Source organism: Prionailurus viverrinus, chromosome C2 (assembly GCF_022837055.1).
Source record: "Prionailurus viverrinus isolate Anna chromosome C2, UM_Priviv_1.0, whole genome shotgun sequence".
Classification (NCBI taxonomy): Eukaryota; Metazoa; Chordata; class Mammalia; order Carnivora; family Felidae; genus Prionailurus; species Prionailurus viverrinus.
The window spans coordinates 77,803,380-77,826,052 of NC_062569.1; the positions used below are offsets into that span (position 1 = coordinate 77,803,380).

Genomic DNA, 22,673 nt, shown 5'->3' on the forward strand with positions numbered 1-22,673 from the left:
TGGGCTTGAGGGGGTGGGGTGGTCTCAGCTCACCACTGGCTGGGAAGAGGACTTCTCTACCTCCTACTCCTTCAGCTCAAATTTTTAGCCACAGTTTAAGAGGGGAGGTGAGGCCAAAGAGCACTGTGCACTAGTTCCAGGTTCCTTTAATTCCTCTCTAAATATCTGAGGGGGGGGGGTAATGGATGGAAGAGGGGAGAGAGAGAGAGAGAGAGAGAGAGAGAGAGAGAGAGAGAGAGAGAGAAAGCCAGGTGGCTTCTGCTTGCTTTAAAACTAGAACACTGAGGGGCACCTGGGTGGCCCAGTCGGTTCAGAATCCAACTCTTGGTTTTGGCTCAGGTCATGATCTCCCAGTTCTCGTGTTTGAGTCCTGTGTCAGGCTCAGTGCTGCTGGTGTGGAGCCTGCTTGGGATTCTCTCTCTACCCCTCACTGAACTCTCTCAAAATAAATAAATGAACCAAAAAAAAAAAAAAAAATTAGACCACTGAGGGCAAGAAAGAGGCAGGTTTCAGGCACTCGGTAAACTGAAAGCAAACTTCTTTATTGTACACAGTACAGAATATAACGCAGCTTGGCAGGATGCATACGGCCCTGCGCAGGGGAAAGTATTTCAAATCAACTGGCAGGTTAAAGCCTTTCTGCACTGTAGACTTTCCACACTCTGGAAAAGAAGCAAAAATAAAACAACAAAACAAATAAAAAAACCAAAACCATCCGGGAGGTGCATGAGTCCGATGGGAATGCAACGGTGATGCCGCCATCCTAGGTCCCGTGACAGCACAGGCCACGCAGTTACAGCCGGGGAGAGGGGAGCTCGGGCTACAGAGGGTTATTTTCATACTTGCTAAGACAGCGTAAATTCATCAAAAAAAGAAAACCCAAACCAGGATAAGTAAAGAAAGAAAAAACAAATCCTATACAGCATTTACAACAAATAAATCTCTAGCCAGCTGGGGGTAAAATATGCATCTATATATAGACTATGTGGAGGTTAGAGAGCTATAAATATGGTTTGGAAAGAGTCCTTTGATTAGAGTACAATGCTAATTAAGGCCCAAGCTAGAGGTTCAATACCTTTGTGGGCTAATTAGCTTCCAATAGAGGAAAACCTCCTGTTTTCAGAGCTGTAAAACGCACCCCCTTATCCCTAGGACCCTCTTCACAGACATGCTGCTGGTCTTAAGGGGGACTGTTTGAGACGGTAGCGCACCCCATTCGTAGGAAAACAAATCAAAGCCTGTTTCTTCCGCTCACCGTGTCGGCACGGTCTTCCCCGTATGAAGAACAGCAGTCGTTCCTGACGTGCTGAGTGCCGCGGGAAGCACGGAATCCTACCAGCAGGGCAGGTAGCAAGGTACCACCACCTCCTAAGAACTTTTCCTCTACTTCGAGGCCAACTTTCACATAGCTTTAGCTGGGTTGTTTAAAACTTTTCCAATATAATACAGCAATCAGAATAGCTTTTTTTTTTTTTTTGAAGGTGGCAAGAAACTAAAACGCTAGCACTGTTTTTACCTGTCAGTGTCACACGTACATCTGAAACCCTATCGAATCATATGCAGGGTTTAAAGTCCAAGGATTAAAGGAAAAAAAAAAAAAGGAAACAAAACAGACGAATGAAATGGAAATTGTCATCAGTCACGCCCAGGGGGAAACCCCCAGGGTTCCCACCAGGTGGCCAGGTTTCAAATGGACATGATATGTATTATGTACATATGCTTTCCAGAGAGGGCGTGTTAGAGAACGTGGGGAACTATACACATAGAATCTCAGTGGGGTGTCCAGGCAGCCCTGCACACCTCAAAAATGTACAACTCAGGTGCAAATGTTCTGTCAGGCTGTCTGGTGCAGAAAGCACAAAGCAGGCAATAAAGTGGGCTTGGACACTGCTAAGGGCAAGCCCCCACCAGCAAAGCCCCTTTCAAGCTGCAGCGTCTTCATCGGTCGGCACCGCCCTGCTAAAGGACGCAGTGCGCAGTTACCAAAAGGTTTGTTTTTTTTTTTTGCTTTAAATACCAAAACTACAAAAATCAGTTTATAAACTGTTTTTCCAAAACAACCACCAAAACAAAACAATCCCCCGAATCAAAGCAAAACAAAATACTGTCAAAAGTGTAAATCACCCTTCTGAAATGAAAGCCATCCACACACGGCCGTGTGACTGGGAAGAGAAAGGGGGCTTGTTCTACTTGGTGACCACATGGCTAGAAGGTTCCCAAGAGTAGCAATGGTTTATTATTTGAGAACCATGGAGTGGGTAACAGCTGTTCTCACTTCCCCCCCGCCCCCATCCTTCTTTCTAGACCAAGGGGGAAACATTTCAGATTGAGCTAGAAGAACTCTCCAGATTTTAAGATCTATTTTTAACCCTTCATGGTTTGAGCCTCCCCGACTTCGTAGCCTACCTACTCTTCTACAGGTTTGTCATTTCTTGTTCAATAAATTGTGCAAATCAGAGCCCTTCTACGTAAAGGCAATTAGTAGTCCGTAATCAATGCAGATTGTCACACACTCCGTCCTGGTTTGTGGGCACTAACCTGAACAAGGTATTGCTTTGCATATATTGTCCATGGGAAGGAGGCTCCATTTCAATCTCTTCCCAGAAACCTTGTCAGGGTCAGAGCTGAGGCACCAGCCTTTTGGTGGTTTCTCTGCCCCTCCTCCCTGTCCCCACTCCCCAGCCAAGGTATCGGTCTTTAAGGGTGCCAATCCAGAGACAGCTTGAGTTCTCCAGATAATACTCAAAGGGCAAGCTTTAGGAACAGCCAAAAACACAAACAAAACCACTGCCCTCATTTGCCTGAATGGGAACTGCTAGCTCTAGGGTTTGGCCGCTTAGCCGCTCAGAAACTTAGTAAGCAAAGCCCTCGGCATAGGGGAGGCTGCTGCAGCGATCCACGTCCAGGAGGTAAGCCGGGTTGTCTTCAAAGTGGGTCAGTGGCAGGGTATCCTCCTCGTTGAGGTGACACTCAGACTCCGCCTTCAGGAACGGACGCTGGTTGTCAGGGAAGGCCATGGAGAAAAGGGCATCTGGGTCACAGACAAATTTATAGACGTATCGCTCCCCAGCCACCTGAGAGAGAAAACATGCTTTATAAGGCCCAGCTGGAACAGGGCATGGGGGGGCGGGGAGGATGGGAACCAAGGGTAGGATAATGAGATAATTGAACGTCATCAAGTTCTCAAGGAGCCAGGGACCAAAGGAGGCTCATTAGTAGTTGATTGTCCAAATCATTCAGATTTACTTTGATAAATCCTGGGGACCTGTTAGCTGCCAAGCGTTGGGTTGACACCACAGCTCGGCACTTGAAAAAGAAGATACCCGAATTTCAAGATCACGCTAGATAGGCTATTTTATTTATTTGATAGGCTCTTTTATTTTAATTTTTTAAATGCTTTTTAATTTGTTTTTGAGAGAGGGAGAGGGAGAGAGAGAATCCCAAGCAGGCTCTGTGCTGCAGAGCCTGGCGTGAGGCTGGATCCCATGAACCTGTGAGATCATGACCCGAGCCGAAATCCAGAGTCGGATGCTTAACTGACTGAGCCACCCAGGAACCCCAAGGCTTTTATTTAAACAATTTTTTAAGTTTATTTATTTATTTTGAGAGAGAGGGAGAGACTGAGTGTGCGTGAGTTGGGAAGGGACAGAGAGAGCATCCCAAGTGGGCTCCACGCTGTTGTGCAGAGCTGGACATGAGGCTCTAAATCAGGAACCATGAGACGGAGACCTGAGCCAAAATCAAGAGTTGGACGCTTAACTGACGCAGCCACCTAGGCTCCCCTAGATAAGTTCTTTTAGAGAACTCTCACTGTGTTATACTCATTACCTAGGAAGAAAGCTTACGATGAGGCTGGTGCTTAGTGTTACAAGGGGGATTGAAAGGTTAAATGCAGCACAGGGACCACGTTTTCCGTTACCTCCAAGGCTCACAGTCTTCACCCTACAGCTTTGTTATTCTGAAGGGCTAGGAATTTGATCAGAGAGCCTACATGGGAAGTTAAATTTGTCCTAAAGCCAAGTAGAGTTGCTTTTTGGCTTACCTGTGGTTTTTACATTATGCATTCCATGGTTCTGCTACACTGAAGAACTGCTAACTACCTTTTAATGAATTTTATGCATGATAACATTATTAGAACCAAAAGATCTTGATTCAAAGGCCTCACAATGCAGTTCGAGGAGCCATCTAGGTCAATGGGATCACCTGTTCTCTGCTGGTTGTTTAGCATCAGCACAAGAAGACACACACCGCTCAAAATCAAACCTGATAATGCGCTTCACTTGGGTAATGCAAAGGGGCAAGGGAAGGCAGCTAAAATTACTGATAAAATAAACATTTTAGGCTCAAAAATTCAAAAGATTGAGTTTAACCCTGCCCTTCGGTCATTCTGTTGTGATTGTAAAATCTTTTTTTGAATTTTTTAAAATCTTTATTTGTTTTTGAGAGAGTGGAGGAAGGGCAGAGAGAGGGGAGACACAGAATCCGAAGCAGGCATTAGGCTTTAACCTGTCAGCACTGAGCCCAGTGTGGGGCTGGAACCCATGAACTGTGAGATCGTGACCTGAGCTGAAGTCGGACGCTTAACCAACTAAGCCACCAGGCGCCCCATAAAATCTCTTTTTAATTGCAGAGATATGCCTTTGCTTCCAAATCTTGGGTTTAACAAATCTGTGGCTACAGAGGCAGGTTGTAGAGGTAACAGAATTATCCTAATAGGTCTCGGGTGCCTGGGTGGCTCAGGCAGTAAAGTGTCCGACTCTTGATTCTGGCTTAGGTCATGAGCTCACGGTCATGAGATCGAGCCCTGCATTGAGCCACACGTTGGGCTCAACGCTGGGCATGGAACCTGCCTAAGATTCTCTCTTTCCCTTTCTGTCTCTCCCACACTCACGCTGTCTCTCTTTCTTACTGAAAATAAATAAATAAAGCTAAAAAAAAAAAAGAATTATCCTAATAAGGCCTAAAAGCTTATTTTATGGTGATACTTCTGTCTAGTCACCAGAACATGGCTGTCTGCACCAACGTTCTTTGGAACTTAAACACTAGGAGTTAGGGGCTATGTATGAAACTGGATAGTTAGGATCTTCACCAAATCAAGACTTAAGGGTGGCAGATGTACACAATTAATCATCCCTATTTAGATTTTTTAAGCTATAGATTTACACTAAATCTTGGATTCCCTCCCTCAAAAGCCAGTACATGTATGTAGAAGAGTGAGGCAGGAGGGCATAGTGGAAACAACATAAGATCAGGGGCCAGGACTTGATAGCTTCCTATCCTGGTTCAGTTACTAATGAGTCTTAACCTCCGTGAACCTCAATTTTCCCTTTCAAGAATTGAGGGTATGGGACTATAACTTTTTAAAATTTCTCCCCACATGGGCATGCTATCATTCATCTTTAATTAGTTCTCATTTGGGGCGCCTGGGTGGCGCAGTCGGTTGAGCGTCCGACTTCAGCCAGGTCACGATCTCGCAGTCCGTGAGTTCGAGCCCCGCGGCAGGCTCTGGGCTGATGGCTCAGAGCCTGGAGCCTGTTTCCGATTCTGTGTCTCCCTCTCTCTCTGTCCCTCCCCCGTTCATGCTCTGTCTCTCTCTGTCCCAAAAATAAATAAACGTTGAAAAAAAAAATAATTAGTTCTCATTTACTCATGGGTCATGTGACCAATACAACAAAAATCCCTTACACTGACTGGATAGTGCATTACCATCTCTGGAACATTTTCCCATAAATTACCCTGTGAAATTGCTGCAACATTTTTCATCTCCATTTTTATTGGGAATAGAGTCTTTGGGAGGTTAATACAAAGCATACAACTAATAAATGGGAGTGTTAGGATCTGAACCCATCCAAGTTCATTCCTGTGCCTTCCTTTACTCTTTGCCTGTTTTATTCTCAGAAATGAAGTTCTCTTCTACTTCCTTAAAAAACAAGGACCTAGGGGCGCCTGGGTGGCGCAGTCGGTTAAGCATCCGACTTCAGCCAGGTCACGATCTCGCAGTCCCTGAGTTCGAGCCCCGCGTCAGGCTCTGGGCTGATGGCTCGGAGCCTGGAGCCTGTTTCCGATTCTGTGTCTCCCTCTCTCTCTGCCCCTCCCCCATTCATGCTCTGTCTCTCTCTGTCCCAAAAATAAATAAACGTTAAAAAAAAAAAAACAAACAAACAAAAAAACAAGGACTTCCAGATTGGATGTGGAGTTGGAAACAGCAAAGGAATAATAGCTCATCTTCCTGAATTTAGGATTCCACCTGATAGTATTAACATTAAAATGGTGGCGGGGGAGAGGAGTATGTGTATGTGTAAAGTTTGGGGGAAAGCGGAAAGTGATTGCTAATGGGTTTAGGGTTTCTTTCTGGGGTGATAAAATGTTCTAAAATTGATTGTGGTGATGGTTGCACAACTGTGAATATATTAAAAAACCACTGAATTGCACACTTTACAAAAAGGGGAAGTAGAATAGAGTGATTGCCCATCCTAGAGTCTCTATCAACGCTGTGCCAAGCACTGAAGTGAAACCCTCAGCCCTGTCCCAAAGGAGCTTGCACTCCTGTGAGGGATACTGACAAGTAATGAGTAACTTAGAAAAAAGAGACAAGGGCCATGATAGAGATACATGTAGGTGCTGCTGGAAGCAGGAAAGGGACCCAACCCAAGGACTTCAGATTCTTGGAGTGTTAAGGTGATTATTGGCTGGCCAGGCAATGAAGGGACTAGGAATGTTCTAATTCTTAAATAGGATGATAGTTTAATGTGGTTTTTTTTTCATTTTTTAATATGTTTGATGACTTACATGCATGTGATCTGTATTCTTTGGTAAACAAATACTACATTAATTAAAAGAAGATGTCTGTGCAAGTGACAGAGGTCAAATGCAGGTAAGGAAACAGATGTTAGGTGATGGTGCCCAGACTGGGAATAGCCTTACAGTCTACATGAAGCACTAAAATACCGTAAGACTTTATTTTTATCTTTACCTTACATCTTTATCCAGAAGACAATGAAAAGCTGTTTAATATTTGTTAAGCTGGTGAGAGGAATATGGGGTCACATTACCACCTGCTCACGAGAAAGATAAACCTGGCTTCAGCATAGCCAGGTTCTCAACAGCAATGGCCATATGCTTCTGCCAAGTGCATCTTATCGGCCACCACCAGACTGCCGCAACGTGTAAATGTTAGAGTCTGGGTTAGAGCACAGCATAAAACATGGTGGCTACGAATGATGAACCAGTGATCTGCCATTGCCATCTTCTGCCTATCCACAGGATTATCAGACTGTGGTCCTCTCACCGGCCACCCCAATAAGTATTTTGTGCTGGCTTCCTCAAAATACACTTCATCCTTTATTCTGCAAACAACCTGCCACCAGGTGATTCTGCTGCCAATTTATAAACCTTGGGTTTTTAACTTGAGTTCCAGTTTCTATAGGTTCGGAGAGAGAAACAGGGTTTCCTTATTCCTCTAACACTATTGAGAATATTAAACCTGCAGCTGCTCTGGAAAATAGCGTGGAGGTTCCTCAAAAATTAAAAATAGAACTATCCTATGATCCAGCAATAGCAATGCTAGGAATTTACCCAAGGGATACAGGAGTGCTGATGCATAGGGGCACATGTACCCCAATGTTTACAGCAGCGCTTTCGACAATATCCAAATTATGGAAAGAGCCTAAATGTCCATCAATTGATGAATGGATAAAGAAGATGTGGTTTATATTACAACAGAATACTACTTGACAATGAGAAAAAATGAAATCATGCCATTGGCAGCAATGTGGATGGAACTGGAAGGTAGTATGCTGAGTGAAATAAGTCAGTCAGAGAAAGACAGATATCATGTTTTCATTCATATGTGGATCTTGAGAAACTTAACAGAAGACCATGGGGGAGGGGAAGGGGAAGGGGAAAAAGATAGTTACAAACAGAGAGGGAGGGAGGGAGGCAAATCACAAGAGACTCTTAAATACAGAGAACAAACTGAAGGTCAATGGGGGAGTGGGGGAGAGAGGAAAATGAGTGATGGGCATTGAGGAGGGCACTTGTTGGGATGAGCACTGGGTGTTGTATGTAAGCCAATTTGACAATAAATTATATTAAAAAAAGAATTAAATCAAGATATTTAGAGGTCTAGGTGTTTTGACAACTAAAGATTTCAACTCAGCACTTATGGGAGTAAAGACCTTCAAGTTGATTCCCTGATGTACTCATGTACTATGGATGTAATAGTTGGCCTAAGTTTCTGGACATTTTTGTAATTAGAGGCAGTTTAAATAAAGCAGAGGAGCCTAATTTTCCCATAGTGTGCTCCACATGCAACCTCTGGTTTCTGTGTACCCAAGAGCATTAAGAGTGCTCTTTATATCTCATTTGACTCTTATCTTATGTTTGTTTTTCCAAGATTTTTTTCCTACAGCAGAATCACTTATGAGGCTGACATTTTCTCCCAGCCATTATAAACAGTCTTATTATGGAAGCCCTTGGCATTTTCTTTGAAAGTGGTCAGAGCGGTCTAGGTGTCTCTCATCATTGCTCACCTTCTGCATGATGCCCTTTTCGTAGTAATAGCGTAGAGAACGGCTGAGCTTGTCATAGTTCATGGCTGGCCGGTTCTTCTGGATGCCCCAACGCCGAGCAACCTAAAGAGACAGGAAGACAGAGAGCAATGGAAACTCATTCCCTGGGCCTGGTGGTTTTCTCCCAATCCCAGGAGAGCCAGTTCTGTAATTTGACTGCTTTGGTCAATGATCCATTTCCCTGACCTGGAAGCAAAATCACTTAATTCCCTCAAGACCAGATGTTCAACAAAGGTGATGATTTAGTCACAACTGCTAAGAGGTGAGATCTAGAGGTAGAAGAATCCTAGCACTTTAAGATTGCAGAGGGCTTGGCTAAGGTCCCAGAGGAAGCAGGCTCTCTAGTGTTTCTCCACATATGAATTATTGACCAATACCCATAGACCATTAACATGTTGCCATTAAGTGCTATGGCTTCTGTAGCAGTCAATAAGGAATAATTAGAGTGGTCATTCTTGAAACATTAGAAACACACTAGTGAGTTGCTAATGGGCCAGCAGAGCAAAAGTTCAATTCTAATAAGATTGGCGAGGGGCTGGGAGCTGTTTACTTACTGCAGCTCATGGAGTAAGGGGGAACCGGATCATTCCAGCCCACTGCCATCCAATCCCCTGCTCCCAGCAGACTTACAGAATGGACATTAAGACATGCAGCACCATTATCCACTTAATGAAAAATTAACAGGGCTTCCCAAACAGTTATGAAGTGCATTATACCCAACCCAGGCCACCTGAGGTGCAGTGATGGGGATGTAACCGGAGCTTTGGGCGAAGAAGCCTTACAGCAAGAAAACTTCCTAGTAGGCTTTCCCAATCATCAGGACAGCCAAGCAACTTCTGTTCTCAAGTATCTCAACATCCAAACCCTACCTGTAAGGATGACTGTCCAAGGAGAAGAATAACTCCAGACACATGAGTCTCCTCAGAGGTCTTTAAGTGTATGTAAACCAGGGGTTCATGTTTTGAAAATTTGAGATCGCTTTTGGAAACTTAAAAAAACAAACAAACAAAATAACTGTATTCCTTTGATCTTTAAAAAACCAGATGTTACACACAAAATGGGAAGTAGGAAGACTGCGAACGGGAAAGTGGGTCATAAAAAACGCATTTCACTTAAAGTTATTTCCTTAAAGTATTTGGGCAGAATGAAAGCAACATCTTCTGAAGTCAGGATTCTAAGCTGACCTTTAAAAAAAATATCAGAAATGATCTGATAAGCAAGGAAGAATGCGTCTGTCCTAATTACATTAGAATAATTCAATAGCCATGATTCCCCTCTGCCTTGCAACAGACCATGTGAAAGTTAACTTTCCATTTGTTTGCCTCACGCCCCTATGGCAAACACGATGCCCCTGGCTCTCCCTTCCCCATACTGCACCCATTCAACTCCATCTTTGAAATAGCCAAAAAGGCACAATTAAGCAAAAATCCATCCCTTGGTTAGAGAAGATACAACATTTTAAGCTGGAAGAAATAGTGGTAAAAGGGAAACCGGCTAAACCAATTCAGGTCTTTCTACCCTGTTCAAAACAATGACACCATAAAGCTGTCCTTGAAGTACTATGAGCCGTCAAGTGACACAGGGGGCCTTACAAAAGAAGCCCAGCCTCAACGTCTTACTGTATTCGGTGGTGGAAACCAACTCTTGAACATTCTCCAACTTCAGCCTTGGCCTCTCCTTGCTGTCACTTGCATATGCAATAGCTTACTGGAGAGAGGTTGTGCATATGCGCTGACTTTGAAGCAGCTCTGGTAGCCATAGTTACTGACTCATCCTCTTGGGCCAGGGCCCTGTGATTCAATAGCCCTCCCCAGGGCTGCTCTTTCCACAGTAAGGCATGATACGGCACACTGAAGGCTGCTGGAAATGAGGGCTGCCCCATTTCTGGGGGAAGGGGAGCAGGCAATAGCTTGTCAGCAGCTCTTTCTTTCATTTTTTCTGTTCATTACTTCGATAACATGCCTCTTGAGGACGGAGGCTGAAAGAGTTAAAAGACTCACATTTCTTTTCCTCCCTTTTCAAGAGAGAGCAAGCCGCAGCACAAGGAGCGGCTCTTTCTAGCAGCCCATCCTTTTAAACCTCCCCATGGCATCAGTTATCTGCCACATGTTCAACAAACAACCCTACCCCCCAAAATATTCATTAATGCAGATTCACAGTTAAAATGGCTCCAGATTAAAGCCGAGTCAGTCATAATTGAGAGGGTGCTAAGCTGGATGACTATCAAAAGACATTTGATTAGGGGGCCTGCCAAAACGCAGTTCTAAAACCACAATTTCCATGCACAGTGTAATGGATATTATGGATAATTACCCAGAGTGCACTACTCAGCCACACAGCTGCCTACAATTACGTCCCAAACAGCTTCCTCCTCCGCTTCACCCTTCAAGCTCCCCCCATGACAACGTCTTACAGCCTTTTCGAGGAGTTGGTATCTTCCTGACTTTAACAAAGAGTAGGGATGGCCAAAGTTATACAACCAGTAGGTTAAGAAAACCAAGGCTGCAGGCTGTGTGTCCTGAGGCCCAGTGCACACACAGAACAGAATCGGTCCTAGAACATCAGAGAATAGAACATTCAGAGTTCAGGGAATGCTGGGGGATTTCAAGGTGGAGTGGAAGGAAGTACTTCCTGAAGAAACAAAGCTGTCCAGTCAGCCGAGGGAGGCTCAAGGCCACCACAGGCCTCTGGTGCGACCTGGCTACTTGACATTTATGAGCATTTTGGACTAATATTAGTTTCTCTATTAAGTACGAAAGCAGGGGCCCTTTACCATCTGTTCATCGTTGTCTTTACCACTGGTAGGAGAGCAGAAGATTCAATAACAGCTTTATAAAGGGTCATAACCAGGTTTACCTGCAGCTGCACAGCCTGTGCTTAGGCCTGAGGCAGTGGCAATAAAGTAATAAAAGCTCCTGCTTGTGAAATGAGATAAATCAATAAGGGCTGCCCACATGACAGATTTGCTTTTGAAAAGCCTCAGTGAGTCTAGGCAACATGCTTTCCTCAAGCATCATATAAACCTGGCTGTGATATCAGGAAAAGGATGTGCGGTGGGGGGGCTCTCCAGTAGGGCTCCATTTGTACATGACTTAGCCCAGAAGAAACCTTAGAAAAACACAGTAGTACTAAACTCTGGCTTTGAAGGGAGACTGAGTCTTAACAGAAACTGTTTACGATAGATGTTGACGCATTTCCATTTTCATGAATGATACAAGACAGGGAATGCCGTACAGCTTCTTTTTATAACTGCCTTCAATGAGGCCTTTCTTATCAGTCCTATCAGTCAGGATTCTTTATAAATTCCCAATCCACATAGTCTCCTTTTCTCATCTTAACTTTCAGATCATTTTCTTTTTCTAAACCAAGTGCCAAGTGGTTACTTCCTGCTGTTAACTCCCAGACCGACTATCCCCTTGGTGTGCTGAGTGAGCCTTGGTGTTAATCAAACAACATCTAAAACTGTAGTTCTTGCTCAAATACCTTCCAATAGGACTGTTCCCATTTCGATTAAACCCAACCCAAAGACAACTTCTGCTCTGCTGGTTTAATATATAATGCCTAGGTATACACTACCAAAAGAAGCATATGTCAAGATCTTCAGGGCAGGGTTTTTTTCCCCCCCATTTATGATCTCTTTAGATTTTAAATCAAATAGAAATTTAAAATCAGCGCTTTTGGAATATGCCAAACTGAAACCATGATTTAATTCACTTTGTTATGTGATATTCAGGAAAGGCATTTTGTGTATTTCCTCCATTGAAGAAATGGTATTGGTATTATCTGTAGGCCTATCTGTCAACAGTTCTGGGCAAAGGACAGTAATAATGTTTCTTTGTCTATTAAAATAATGAAGGTTTGGGGTCACCTCTCAACTATTGTGATACCACGTGATAAGCTTAAAAAAAAAAACTAAGCTCATAAGACTGACCCATTTCTGATCACTTTATTTGTCTAGGTTAGAGCCATTTGAAATATGCTGTGGGGAAGTTGCATCTTAGGTTACCAAAATGTCACACAGTGTGTCTGCGTAGCCTCAAATGTAGCCTGACACATACGAGGACCAACACCAAAACAAGCTGGTATCACGAGACAACACTTGAGAGAGACTTTCCAAGACGGAAAACAGACGTTCTCTAAATGCAAGTCTTTGTGGCCTCACTCTATAGATTATGCAGATGTTTAACTAATACTTTTTGTGTTTTCTCCAGTGGAGAACCCTGCGTGTCCCTGAACTGTAAATTGTCCTATCGATAGGAAAAGAACTGCCGAGCCCATTGGCCAGGTCAGAGCGTGAATGAGAAGGAAGAGTGTATTTCATACAGTGAAAAGCCTCAATGGAGAACTAAACGAGCACCCGTCACCATCACCATCATCTTTATCATCATCATCAGTGGGTCAAGTATCATCCGAGTCTAGCCAGTGCTTACCTCCTCAGGTTCAATCAGCTTAAACTCCATGCCACGACCCGTCCAGGCAATGAAGTGGGCATTGGCTGGGTCATCAAGCAGGGTAACCAGGAACTGCCACAGCTGAAGGGAACCTCGTCTCTGATAAGGGGGCCCCTCCCGATACATGGTGGGCTCTTGTTTGACTTTGCCTATTTGGGACAAGGATATACATGCAATACTTTAGTCTTAAGTTTCTCAGGCGTCTCAGGCATGAAGGAGTTGTTCTTGCCGACTCGGTGTTAACAACACTGACTGAGGCGCTCTGACATCTCCAACACTCTGGCTTAGCAACAAACTGGAGAGGCTACTTACCTTCCAGTCTCTCAGGAACAACACAAGTGTCGTCAAAGTACAACCGGGGATCTTTTTCATATGAAAAGCCTGAAGGAAAAGTTAAAAAGAAAAACCATGTTGCTTGACAAACTCGATCTGTATTCTACTAACACTCTGGATTTAAGGACTAAAATGGAATTCTACTATTTCAGGTCCGAAGGCGTATTAATTGCGGTATGCGTGCGAGTCTGAATTTGGGGGGCTTCAAAAGGACTTAGGCATTTGTGTTCTGATGTCTTAGTCAGAGAGGCATCGATTCCTGCTATTCGAGCTAAGACTGCAGGGAAGCGCTGAGTCACGGGTGAGCTCCTTCACATCTTGTTATGAGGTCTGTGTGGGTCATTGTTGCTGTGGGTAAGCTTTTATATCTGAAAAGGCATCTCATCTATTTCCATTGGCCTAGCTGGGAGGATTTGGTTGATCTGCACGTAGTCTTGCCATTTTCCTTCTAGCAAATATTAATGTCAACCTTTCCTACGAATCGTCAAGGCTGCCACTGTACCCCATTCAATTATGAAGGAGCTTAGAGGGTAGACGATGTTGCCAAAATGAGTAAAGACATGGGCCTGGGGAGGACTGTGACCAGCAATAAGTTTAAAAGCAAGTTGGCGGTATTATCACCAGACATATGGAGGAAATCTGAAGAGATTTCTTCTAGCAAGAAAACTTATTCATTGTCTAGACAATAAAACAGAGGTCAAAAAAGGGGAGCTGATGGGCTCAACACATGGAAATGGAAATGAAAGGAAGGTAGGGCAAAAAATGAAAGGGGTCAAGGAGAAGGAAGGATGGTCAGCATTCTCAGTCCACAAACCCTTAATAGGCATTCGATGCTGACCACCACGTCACGTCACCAGGCACCCTGACAAGATCAGTGTTCAGTTCAAAGCTGGTTAATAGACAGGCTTGATGGGGACCACATCCTTCCCTGTGGCCTAGCCTGGGTCTGACGTGTGAGCATGCCAAGCGCACTGTCCTCTACCAGCACGCCCCTCAGGAGAGAGCCCTAGCAGCTCCTGTGTGCTAAACCATGCGCCCCCTTCCATTCATCTGGCTGCGGGGTACAGGCTCTGTGTGTTGGGTATGTCGTGGGGAGAGGCTGGGGGAGCTGCTCTGCAGTGAAGGACTGGCATTAGATGCTGAGAGGGATTTGCTAGGACTTGAAAAACCCGCCGGGGAAAGACGCCAAGAAATAAATAATCTGCTGTTCTTTAAGATCAAGTTCTCGGCAGGACCAGCACCATTTTTAAGAGGCCTGGGACGGGAAAGCACTGCCCAGCTTGGAGGAAACTGAGATTATTTTGAGGGTTGTATTATTCTCAGCCCCAAGCGCTATTTCTGTTTATTTAACAACATCAAAGGAAGCATATTTTATTAGCATTTATTTATTATTTAATCCAATAAATATTTATGCCAGGCACTGTGCTAGAAGGGGGTAGATAAGAAGAATACAGACTCGGTGCTTGCTCTCATGGAGCTTGTATCCCGACTGGGGGACACACCAAAAAGGCGGGGGGAAAAGTGAGACGCAGGGTAGTGTGGAACATTAAGGAGTGTGGGCCCTGGAGCCAGACTGATGGACCTAGATTAGCTGCGTGACCTCTCTGTGCTTGTTTCCTTATCTGCTGACAGGGGAAGATAGCCATTGCTACAGTGTTGTGTGAGAATACAATGAGTCAATATATATTCTGTTACATTGATCTGTTTTATCTTTACGCCAGGGTGCCAAGAGTAGTTCCTGGCACATAAATGTACAATAAGTGATAGTTTAAAAAAATGAAGAGAGTAATTGTACATCGTGATAAGTACTATTAAGAAATTAATTGGATAATGTGAGAGCTTTCTTTTATAATTCTCTGTCATGGATTCCAAATTCCTTGAGGATAAGGACCATGTCCTGAATATCTTAGTATCCTCGTATCACCTTGTACATAAGTGCTCAACAAATCTTTGAATGAATGAATCCATTAAAAAAAGATTTAAAAATACAATACTAACTTTTTTTGAGAGTGAGAAAGAGCGCACACATGCTCGTGAGAGTGGGAAAGGGGCAGGGGGAGAGGGGCAGCATATGAAGCAGGCTCGATGCTCAGCCCTCCATGCAGGGCTCGATCCAACAACCCCGGGATCATGACCTGAGCTGAAATCAACAGTCAGACACTCAACAAACTGAGCCACCCAGGCGCCCCTACAATGTTAACTTTTAAGTCAGGGATTCAGTGACTCCTATGATATATTTATTTTCCAATCTGGTACTAGGAAACTGACTTTATGACAAACTGTTATACTTTATATTAGCAACAAGAATTACATAACCCCTCATGTTTCTTTCTTCTTCTTTTTTTTTTTTTTTTTGGCCTTGGCTGCTAGGAAGCTATATATTTCCTGACTTTCCACATGGATTTTAACACTCCAGTGATGTCTTAATGGCCTTTATTGTCAAGTCATCATGAATAAACTCCTTCAACGTTTACACATCTGTCAAACTTGCCATGCTATTTTTGGCACTGTTCTTCCTCTAGGTAAGGATACTACATTCACAGCAAACAGGGGAAAAAAAAAATGTACATCTAGATGAAATCCTAGGTTTGGCTTTCAAACCAATCAGATGAAGGTCTGCCGGTGAGAGTCGTTTTGGTGTCTCTGTGGTCACTAGTCCCTGCCACGCGAGGTTCTCTAAAACATCTGCAAGATGCTCTTGATTTAAGTGAAATTTAAGTCCGTTAAATTTGCACCAGCAGTTACATCAGTTGTGGCCACAACCACCAACCACTCCACTGAAGGTGGCAGGAAGGAAGGACCTGTGTGAAGAGCCAAGTGGAAATGAAAGATTCACGCGCTCTGCAGAGATTCCAGGTGAATGCTAAGGCGGGCCGGCTATCTTAGTAATCACAGATGCCAATCAGAAACACTTGTTCCACTAACTGGCGCCTGTGGTCAAGCATATATAAATAAGAAGGAGAAAAAAACCCACGTCACGGTAATTTAGAGCAATTAAGAATGCAGGTCTCTTTGCAAGTAGCTTCCCCGATGTGTGTGGGGTCAGGGAAAGGAATGGGAAAGAGGAGGGGGAAAACACATAAACTCGCCAGATATTCTGTGTGTAGTAAGCAGCCCAAAGCTTTACTAAAAATATTTCCTTTAAGAGCATGCTCCTTCCTAAATGTTGTAATTATGCAAAATGTTTTCCTCCCTCTCTTCCCCCACTCCCTCCCAGTCTGCCTGCTGCAGACATCAATTGCTGCCGCAGAAACATTCGGGAACCTGGAAGAGAGCCCCGCACAGCTGTGCCGGTCGCAGTCAGAGGTCCGGTAGACAGCCCTTCCTTCCCAGGGCTGGACACGCACTCAGAATATTCTCAGGCACCCAATGCAACCACACTGGGTCTTCTCTCTCACCAGGACAGTGGGAAGCAGCTACCCATAGAAATCATGCTTGTAAACCGGTAGCTTACAAAAATGAGCAGATGCTTCCTAGTGCTGTTTTATTAGCTTTTTCAAACCTCCTCAAAACCTCTAGAGAACAGTGGTTGTCAACCTTGGATGCACACTGGAGTCACCTGGAGAACTTTAAAAACTAATGCCTAAGCTCCACCCCAGAATTTCTGAGTTACTTGTTCTGGGTGAAGCCTGAACACCAAAAGTTTTAAAAGCTCCCTAGCTGGGGGGCACCTGGGTAGCTCAGTTGGTTAAACGTCTGATTTTTGGCTCAGGTCATGATCTTGCAGTTCGTGGGCTCGAGCCCCGTATTGGGCTCTGTGCTGACAGCTCAGAGCCCGATTTGGATTCTGTGTCTCCTTGGCTCTCTGCCCCCCCACCCCCCCAGGCGCGCATGCGTGTGTGTGTGTGCTCTCTCTCTCTTTCTCAAAAGTAAATAAACATTAAAAAAAAATTTAAAAGCTCCCTAGCTGATTCTGACATGCAGCCAAAGCTGCAACTCATGACACAATAGTAGTTCTAAAACTTGAGAGCCCAGGGGCGCCTGGGTGGCGCAGTCGGTTAAGCGTCCGACTTCAGCCAGGTCACGATCTCGCGGTCTGTGAGTTTGAGCCCCACGTCAGGCTCTGGGCTGATGGCTCAGAGCCTGGAGCCTGTTTCCGATTCTGTGTCTCCCTCTCTCTCTGCCCCTCCCCCGTTCATGCTCTGTCTCTCTCTGTCCCAAAAATAAATAAACGTTGAAAAAAAATTTTTTTTTAAAACTTGAGAGCCCATCAGGATCACCAGGAGGGCCTGTCACAACACAGAATCCTGGACTCCAGCCCTGAAGCCTCTGATTCCATTTTGGGTGGGGGGGGGGGGGAAGCAGGTCCTGAGAACCTGCGTTTCTAACAAATCCCAGGTGAAGCTCATGCTATGGGTTTGGGGAATCACACTGCTCTAGGTATTTGAAGACAGATATATATGACAAAAAACAAGACAAACTTCTGTGGAAAATGTTCTAAGAAAAAAACCCATTTCCTGTTTAAGTGTCCAGAGAAGAAGTCCTAAACCCACCATCTCAAGTTGTGACGTAGTTCCCAGTTCCAGTTTAGGCCAATAATGTTATATATACAGCCATATAAAACCTCCTTGAATGGAAATGTGGAAACCAGCTTGGTTTACTTTTTCTTCATGTTATTCCATAAACTCCTAAAAGTTAGAGTCCTTACTATTGAAACTGATGGTGGCGCTCACTGTGTTCAGGAGCGCGCCTCAAGATAACTGAAGATTACCATCAATTAGCTCCCATTTTCATGACTTAAGAAAGGCTTAACCTCTGATCTCACATCTGAGCCTGGAAGCTGAGCATGTTAAGCTTCCTTGAATATTATTTTAAAAAGCATTACTTGCCTTCATGGTTGCTGGAGAAATACCCCCCTCTGATATAGGACGACTGGCAGTTAGGCACTTCTGAAAGAGAAACAGACACACACGTTGTCAATAGTTTCTGCAGGTGAATCAGCATATGGGTTGAACTGCAGCTCTCCAGTAAGGCCCCCTAAAGCTTCCCCTACCCCAAGGTCATGTCTTTTTGGTCCTGTCCTAGGAAAGAGGTACCACCCTAATAAGTAACATGGGGAACACTGTCACCCACCATTTGAAAGTAGGACTCTTGACTCCTAATCAAGAGAACTAGGAGGGAAAAACAATGCTTCATTCTCATAACATTTTGGAAATTTGCTAACACCGTTAATGGTAGAAAAAGAAACTGGCTTTCAAAAGGCCAAGCTTGGCCTTCTGTTTCTAACTGACTTGGGAGCTTTGGGGTTTGGAGAGGGAGGAGGGGTGCTTTAGATCTTCCCTAATTTGCCCCCCTTTACAGCGGATGGTCACATTCAATTCTACTCTAATGGGTGAAGGTGCTTTTTAGGCCCAAGAGATGAGGGGATTTGAGGTTAGGAAGCTAGGACAAGAGCTGGCAGGAGGGAGGGGATTGTAGTTTGCAAGTACATTTCCCCATGTTGGAGCTGGTAGAATCAAACCCATGCTCAAGTGAACTCTTCAAGCATTACATTATCAAGGTGTCTATGGAGAGGAAAGCTGGTGAGCTGAGTTGTGCCCAGTTGGGACACACAAATTACAGATATGGTAACATCTGCTGAATGTCTTGAATTCAGGGATAGTCTGGGGTGAAAAACTCATCCGGACAGATTAAAATGTCAACCCCAAAGGAAAAATGTTGCTGGCCATGCCTGCTCCTGAGAAAAATACATCAAAGCCTTCAGAAGGAAAGCCCAGTGGGAATTTTATAAGCTATCAATACCTATACACTTGATTTTTTTTTTTTTTTATCATAAAGCAACAGATGTCTGCCTTCTGTCTACCTCCCCAGGCTTTCTCATAACCCAATTCTGCCTGAATTAATCAATCTACATATTATCTCCCAGAAGGCCAAGAGCAAATTCTATATCCTATTCCATTTGCAAAAACCATTCAAATACATACTGCCCCACCCCTCCCCAGAGCCTTCAAGAAAAACACCCATGGAAAAGGCTGAAAACCCACCCACCACCCTCAAATTCCCTTAGCACCAACTGCAAGAAAAGAGTGAAAAAGTTTAAGCAATTTCTGAAGGAAGAGGAAAAGAGGAGGAGGAAACAGTTTCTAAATGTGCAAACTGTGGAATTCCCACCCTCCTCTCCCCTAATGACCTCATTTAATGTGTCTGGCCTGTAAAGTATGTAGTTAGTGAGTAGTGTGGGGGGTGGCAGGGGGAAAGCTCCCAAGTACAGCTTAAACTTCCTGATATGCTTCCATTTCTAGACGAGAGGTCCCATAACCAGACAACGGGTGCCCTAAGTGCCCTAACATGTTACCTCTCCCCATGTACACCAGCAAACTCTGAAGGTTACCAGGAACTTCCCCCAATGAAAGCACTGCAACAGGGCAGTGAATCCCACGAAGCAATCAAGACCACCTTTTCCATGGTGCACCCAGCACTCTGTACTGCTATGTCACCCCAGGTGTGTTCTCAGAGTACCATTCATTCCAAGAAGAGAAAGAATCCCACCCTCCATGTGGACGCTTTTCCTTATGCTCACACTGGGAGTTTATGAGTCTACTGTATTCAAAAAGAAATCCATGAAGCTAGGGGCAGGACTAAAATGCAGAAATGGTATTTCCTTTGTCCAGTGACCCTAAGATAAGGGGTCTTAAAAAGGGCATTGCCAAGACTGGAGCTTCAGTCTTGGACTCGGACGAGTACTCCCTACCACTTTTGAATGCCTCCTGCACTTCCTACCATCCGATGGCTTTTCTGTTTTGTTCTGTATTTGGTTATGCATCAACAAGTCTGCTTCACTAGCTCCTAAGTTCTTAGAGGGTGATTTTTATAAAATGATTCCCTACGGCCCTGCACACAGAAGACAATACCGACCAGACAGATAAATGAGAGAATGAAGAAAGGAGTGGCATGATTTTATGCTAACCTGAATCAACGCAGTAATCCCGGGGCTCCTGCTTGATGCCCATTGGTGACTGGAACCCATGTGTTGGGGGGCCTGGCATGCCTGGGACCCCATGTTCATAGAGTGGATCATGGTATTCTTGTTTGAATCCCTGAGGGGGTGGGGGAGCTGCAGGGACAATAGGTTCGGACATTTGCCGGTGGTAATTGGGGCGATTATCTCCAGGAACTCCTGACTGAGGAGGGAAGGGGTGGCAGGGTTCAGACAGTTGTCTCTGAAATCTGTAAGAAGAAAGTAGTTACAGTTTTTAACTAGGAACATGATAAACACCTACTATGATTTAGCACTGGGAATTAGAAGTTCAGACACCCTCTTCCCAAAATTATACGGCATATTTCAGACTTCTTGAGTAAGGGAGTGGCAAAAAAGCAATCAAAGCAATGACATGGTAGCCTCTTATCTCCCATGCATGTTTATTTCATGCACAGTCTATCTGTACAGTTGGGCCAGATTATGTACCTAAATATATCAGACCACTTATCTGCAAACAGTACTAACATATACATATGTTTACTAGTTCATTCATTCTTTCCCCTGTAGACAGAACTCAATTTTAAAGACCAAAGAGTACAAATTCACCACTTAGGAAATGTAATTTAAAAATCCCATTCATAATAGCAATCAAAAACATAAAACCTCAGGGATAATCAGGAAATGTGTAAGCCATATAAGAATAAAAACCTTAAACCTGGGGGTACCTGGGTGGCTCAATCAGTTAACCATCTACCTTTGGCTCAGGTCAGGATCTCACAGTTCGTGATTTTGAACCCTGCTTCTGATTCTCTGCCCCTCCCCTGCTTGCATGTTCTCTCTCTCTCTCTCTCTCTCTCTCTCTCTCTCTCAAAATTAATAATAAAAACCTTTAAAAAAAAAACCCTTAAAACTATTTTTGGAGGAAAAGAAAGAAAATTTAATTAAAGAGGAAATATTTAGGATTTTGAAGCCATTGGTTCCCTGAAAATTATTCTGTAAAAGCAATGCCTTCCCAAAATCAACCGGACAAAATGATTCTAAACTTTATTTAAAATATTAAATAATTGTTGAAAAGAAATAATGATTTTCTATTTCTATTAGATATTCACAACTTTTGTAAAATTGCAATAATTAAAACAGTAATACAAGGAATGAAAGATAGGCATATCAAAGGAACTGAATGTGAAGTCATAAAATGTCGAGTGTATTCTAAAATCTAGTACTTGCTAAAGTTTTAGCATTTCAAATTAATGGTGGAAAAGTTAGATCCTGTTTTATACCATATGTCAAAACCAACTTCATATGGATTCAAGATTTCAATGTGAAACCTTAGTGGTAGAGTAAATATATATATGAAAATATATGATCTTGGAGTGAGGGAAAACCTTTCTACACATCATACCAACAGCAGAAATCATCAAGATAAATATGGATATTCCTCATTGTATAAATCTCTATAGTTCAAAAAACACCACAAACAAAATAAAAAGAAAACAAACTGAAGAAAACATCTGTAACAGTCAGAAAATACCAGAAAAAATAAACAAAACCCAAACTAAAACAAGCTGGGGAAAAGTCTCTAACAGATACAGCACTGTTAAATTTGTTGACAGAAGCAGCCTTTAAAAATCAGTAAAGAATGAATATCCTAAGGCGCCTGGGTGGCTCAGTTGGTCGAGTGTCTGGCTTCAGCTCAGGTCATGATCTCGTGGTTGATGAGTTTGAGCCCGAGCCCCGTGTCGGGCTCTGGGCTGACAGCTCAGAGTCTGGAGCCTGCTTCAGATTCTGTCTCCCTCTCTGTTTCTGCCCCTTCCCCGCTCATGCTCTGTCTCTTTCTATCTCAAATACAAATGAACATTAAAAAAAAATTATGAATATCCTGGTAGAAAAAAATGGGTTAAGAATACAAATAGGAAAATCAGTAAAGAAGAAATACTAATGATCATAAACAAACAAAAGGTTCAAGTTCATTAGTAATTGAAAACGTACTAAGAGAGAACAGGTTTGTCCTGGTTACTTGGAGGATGAACAGGCAGCTAATAAATCTGTGCCTGGCACATAAAAAGCGCCGTAGCTACAAGGATGGGCACCAATGTGGCTCAGTACATTATGACATGGCTACTCAGTTGAAAGCAACAAATATGATGTAACATACAAATATGTAAGAACCTGGAAAGGTATTTTTGATATATTGTGAAAAAGTACGAAGAACATCAAATTTTTGCAAAAATAAAAAGTACTTACGAAAAAAAAAGTATTTGTGGTGTCATACAAAATCCTGGGAAGAGCTGCACCTAAATGTGTGAATACTGCTTATCTTTGGTTGATTATGATTTTAGGTGATTTTTTTTGTTCATCTACAATTTAATAAATATGATTATTTTATAGTAAGACAGAACC

General features: G+C 43.5%; 1 protein-coding gene across 2 annotated transcripts in view; it reads right to left on the reverse strand.

Moving 5' to 3' along the window:
- Positions 1–521: 521 nt before the first annotated feature.
- Positions 522–22,673, reverse strand: part of ETV5 (ETS variant transcription factor 5) — a 61,327-nt gene continuing 39,175 nt past the window's right edge. Inside the window, exons 1-7 of one of the 2 annotated variants that reach the window (XM_047876220.1) lie at positions 22,263–22,282; positions 20,262–20,521; positions 18,184–18,243; positions 13,334–13,402; positions 13,001–13,170; positions 8,532–8,633; positions 522–3,074 (exon numbers count right to left, since the gene is read on the reverse strand). In XM_047876220.1, the coding sequence (XP_047732176.1) occupies positions 2,853–3,074; positions 8,532–8,633; positions 13,001–13,170; positions 13,334–13,402; positions 18,184–18,243; positions 20,262–20,433 (795 nt within the window). In that variant the 5' untranslated portion in view covers positions 20,434–20,521; positions 22,263–22,282 and the 3' untranslated portion in view covers positions 522–2,852. Of the gene's footprint in view, positions 3,075–8,531; positions 8,634–13,000; positions 13,171–13,333; positions 13,403–18,183; positions 18,244–20,261; positions 20,522–22,262; positions 22,283–22,673 lie in introns of those variants that run through there. The other variant, XM_047876219.1, reaches the window with a different exon arrangement.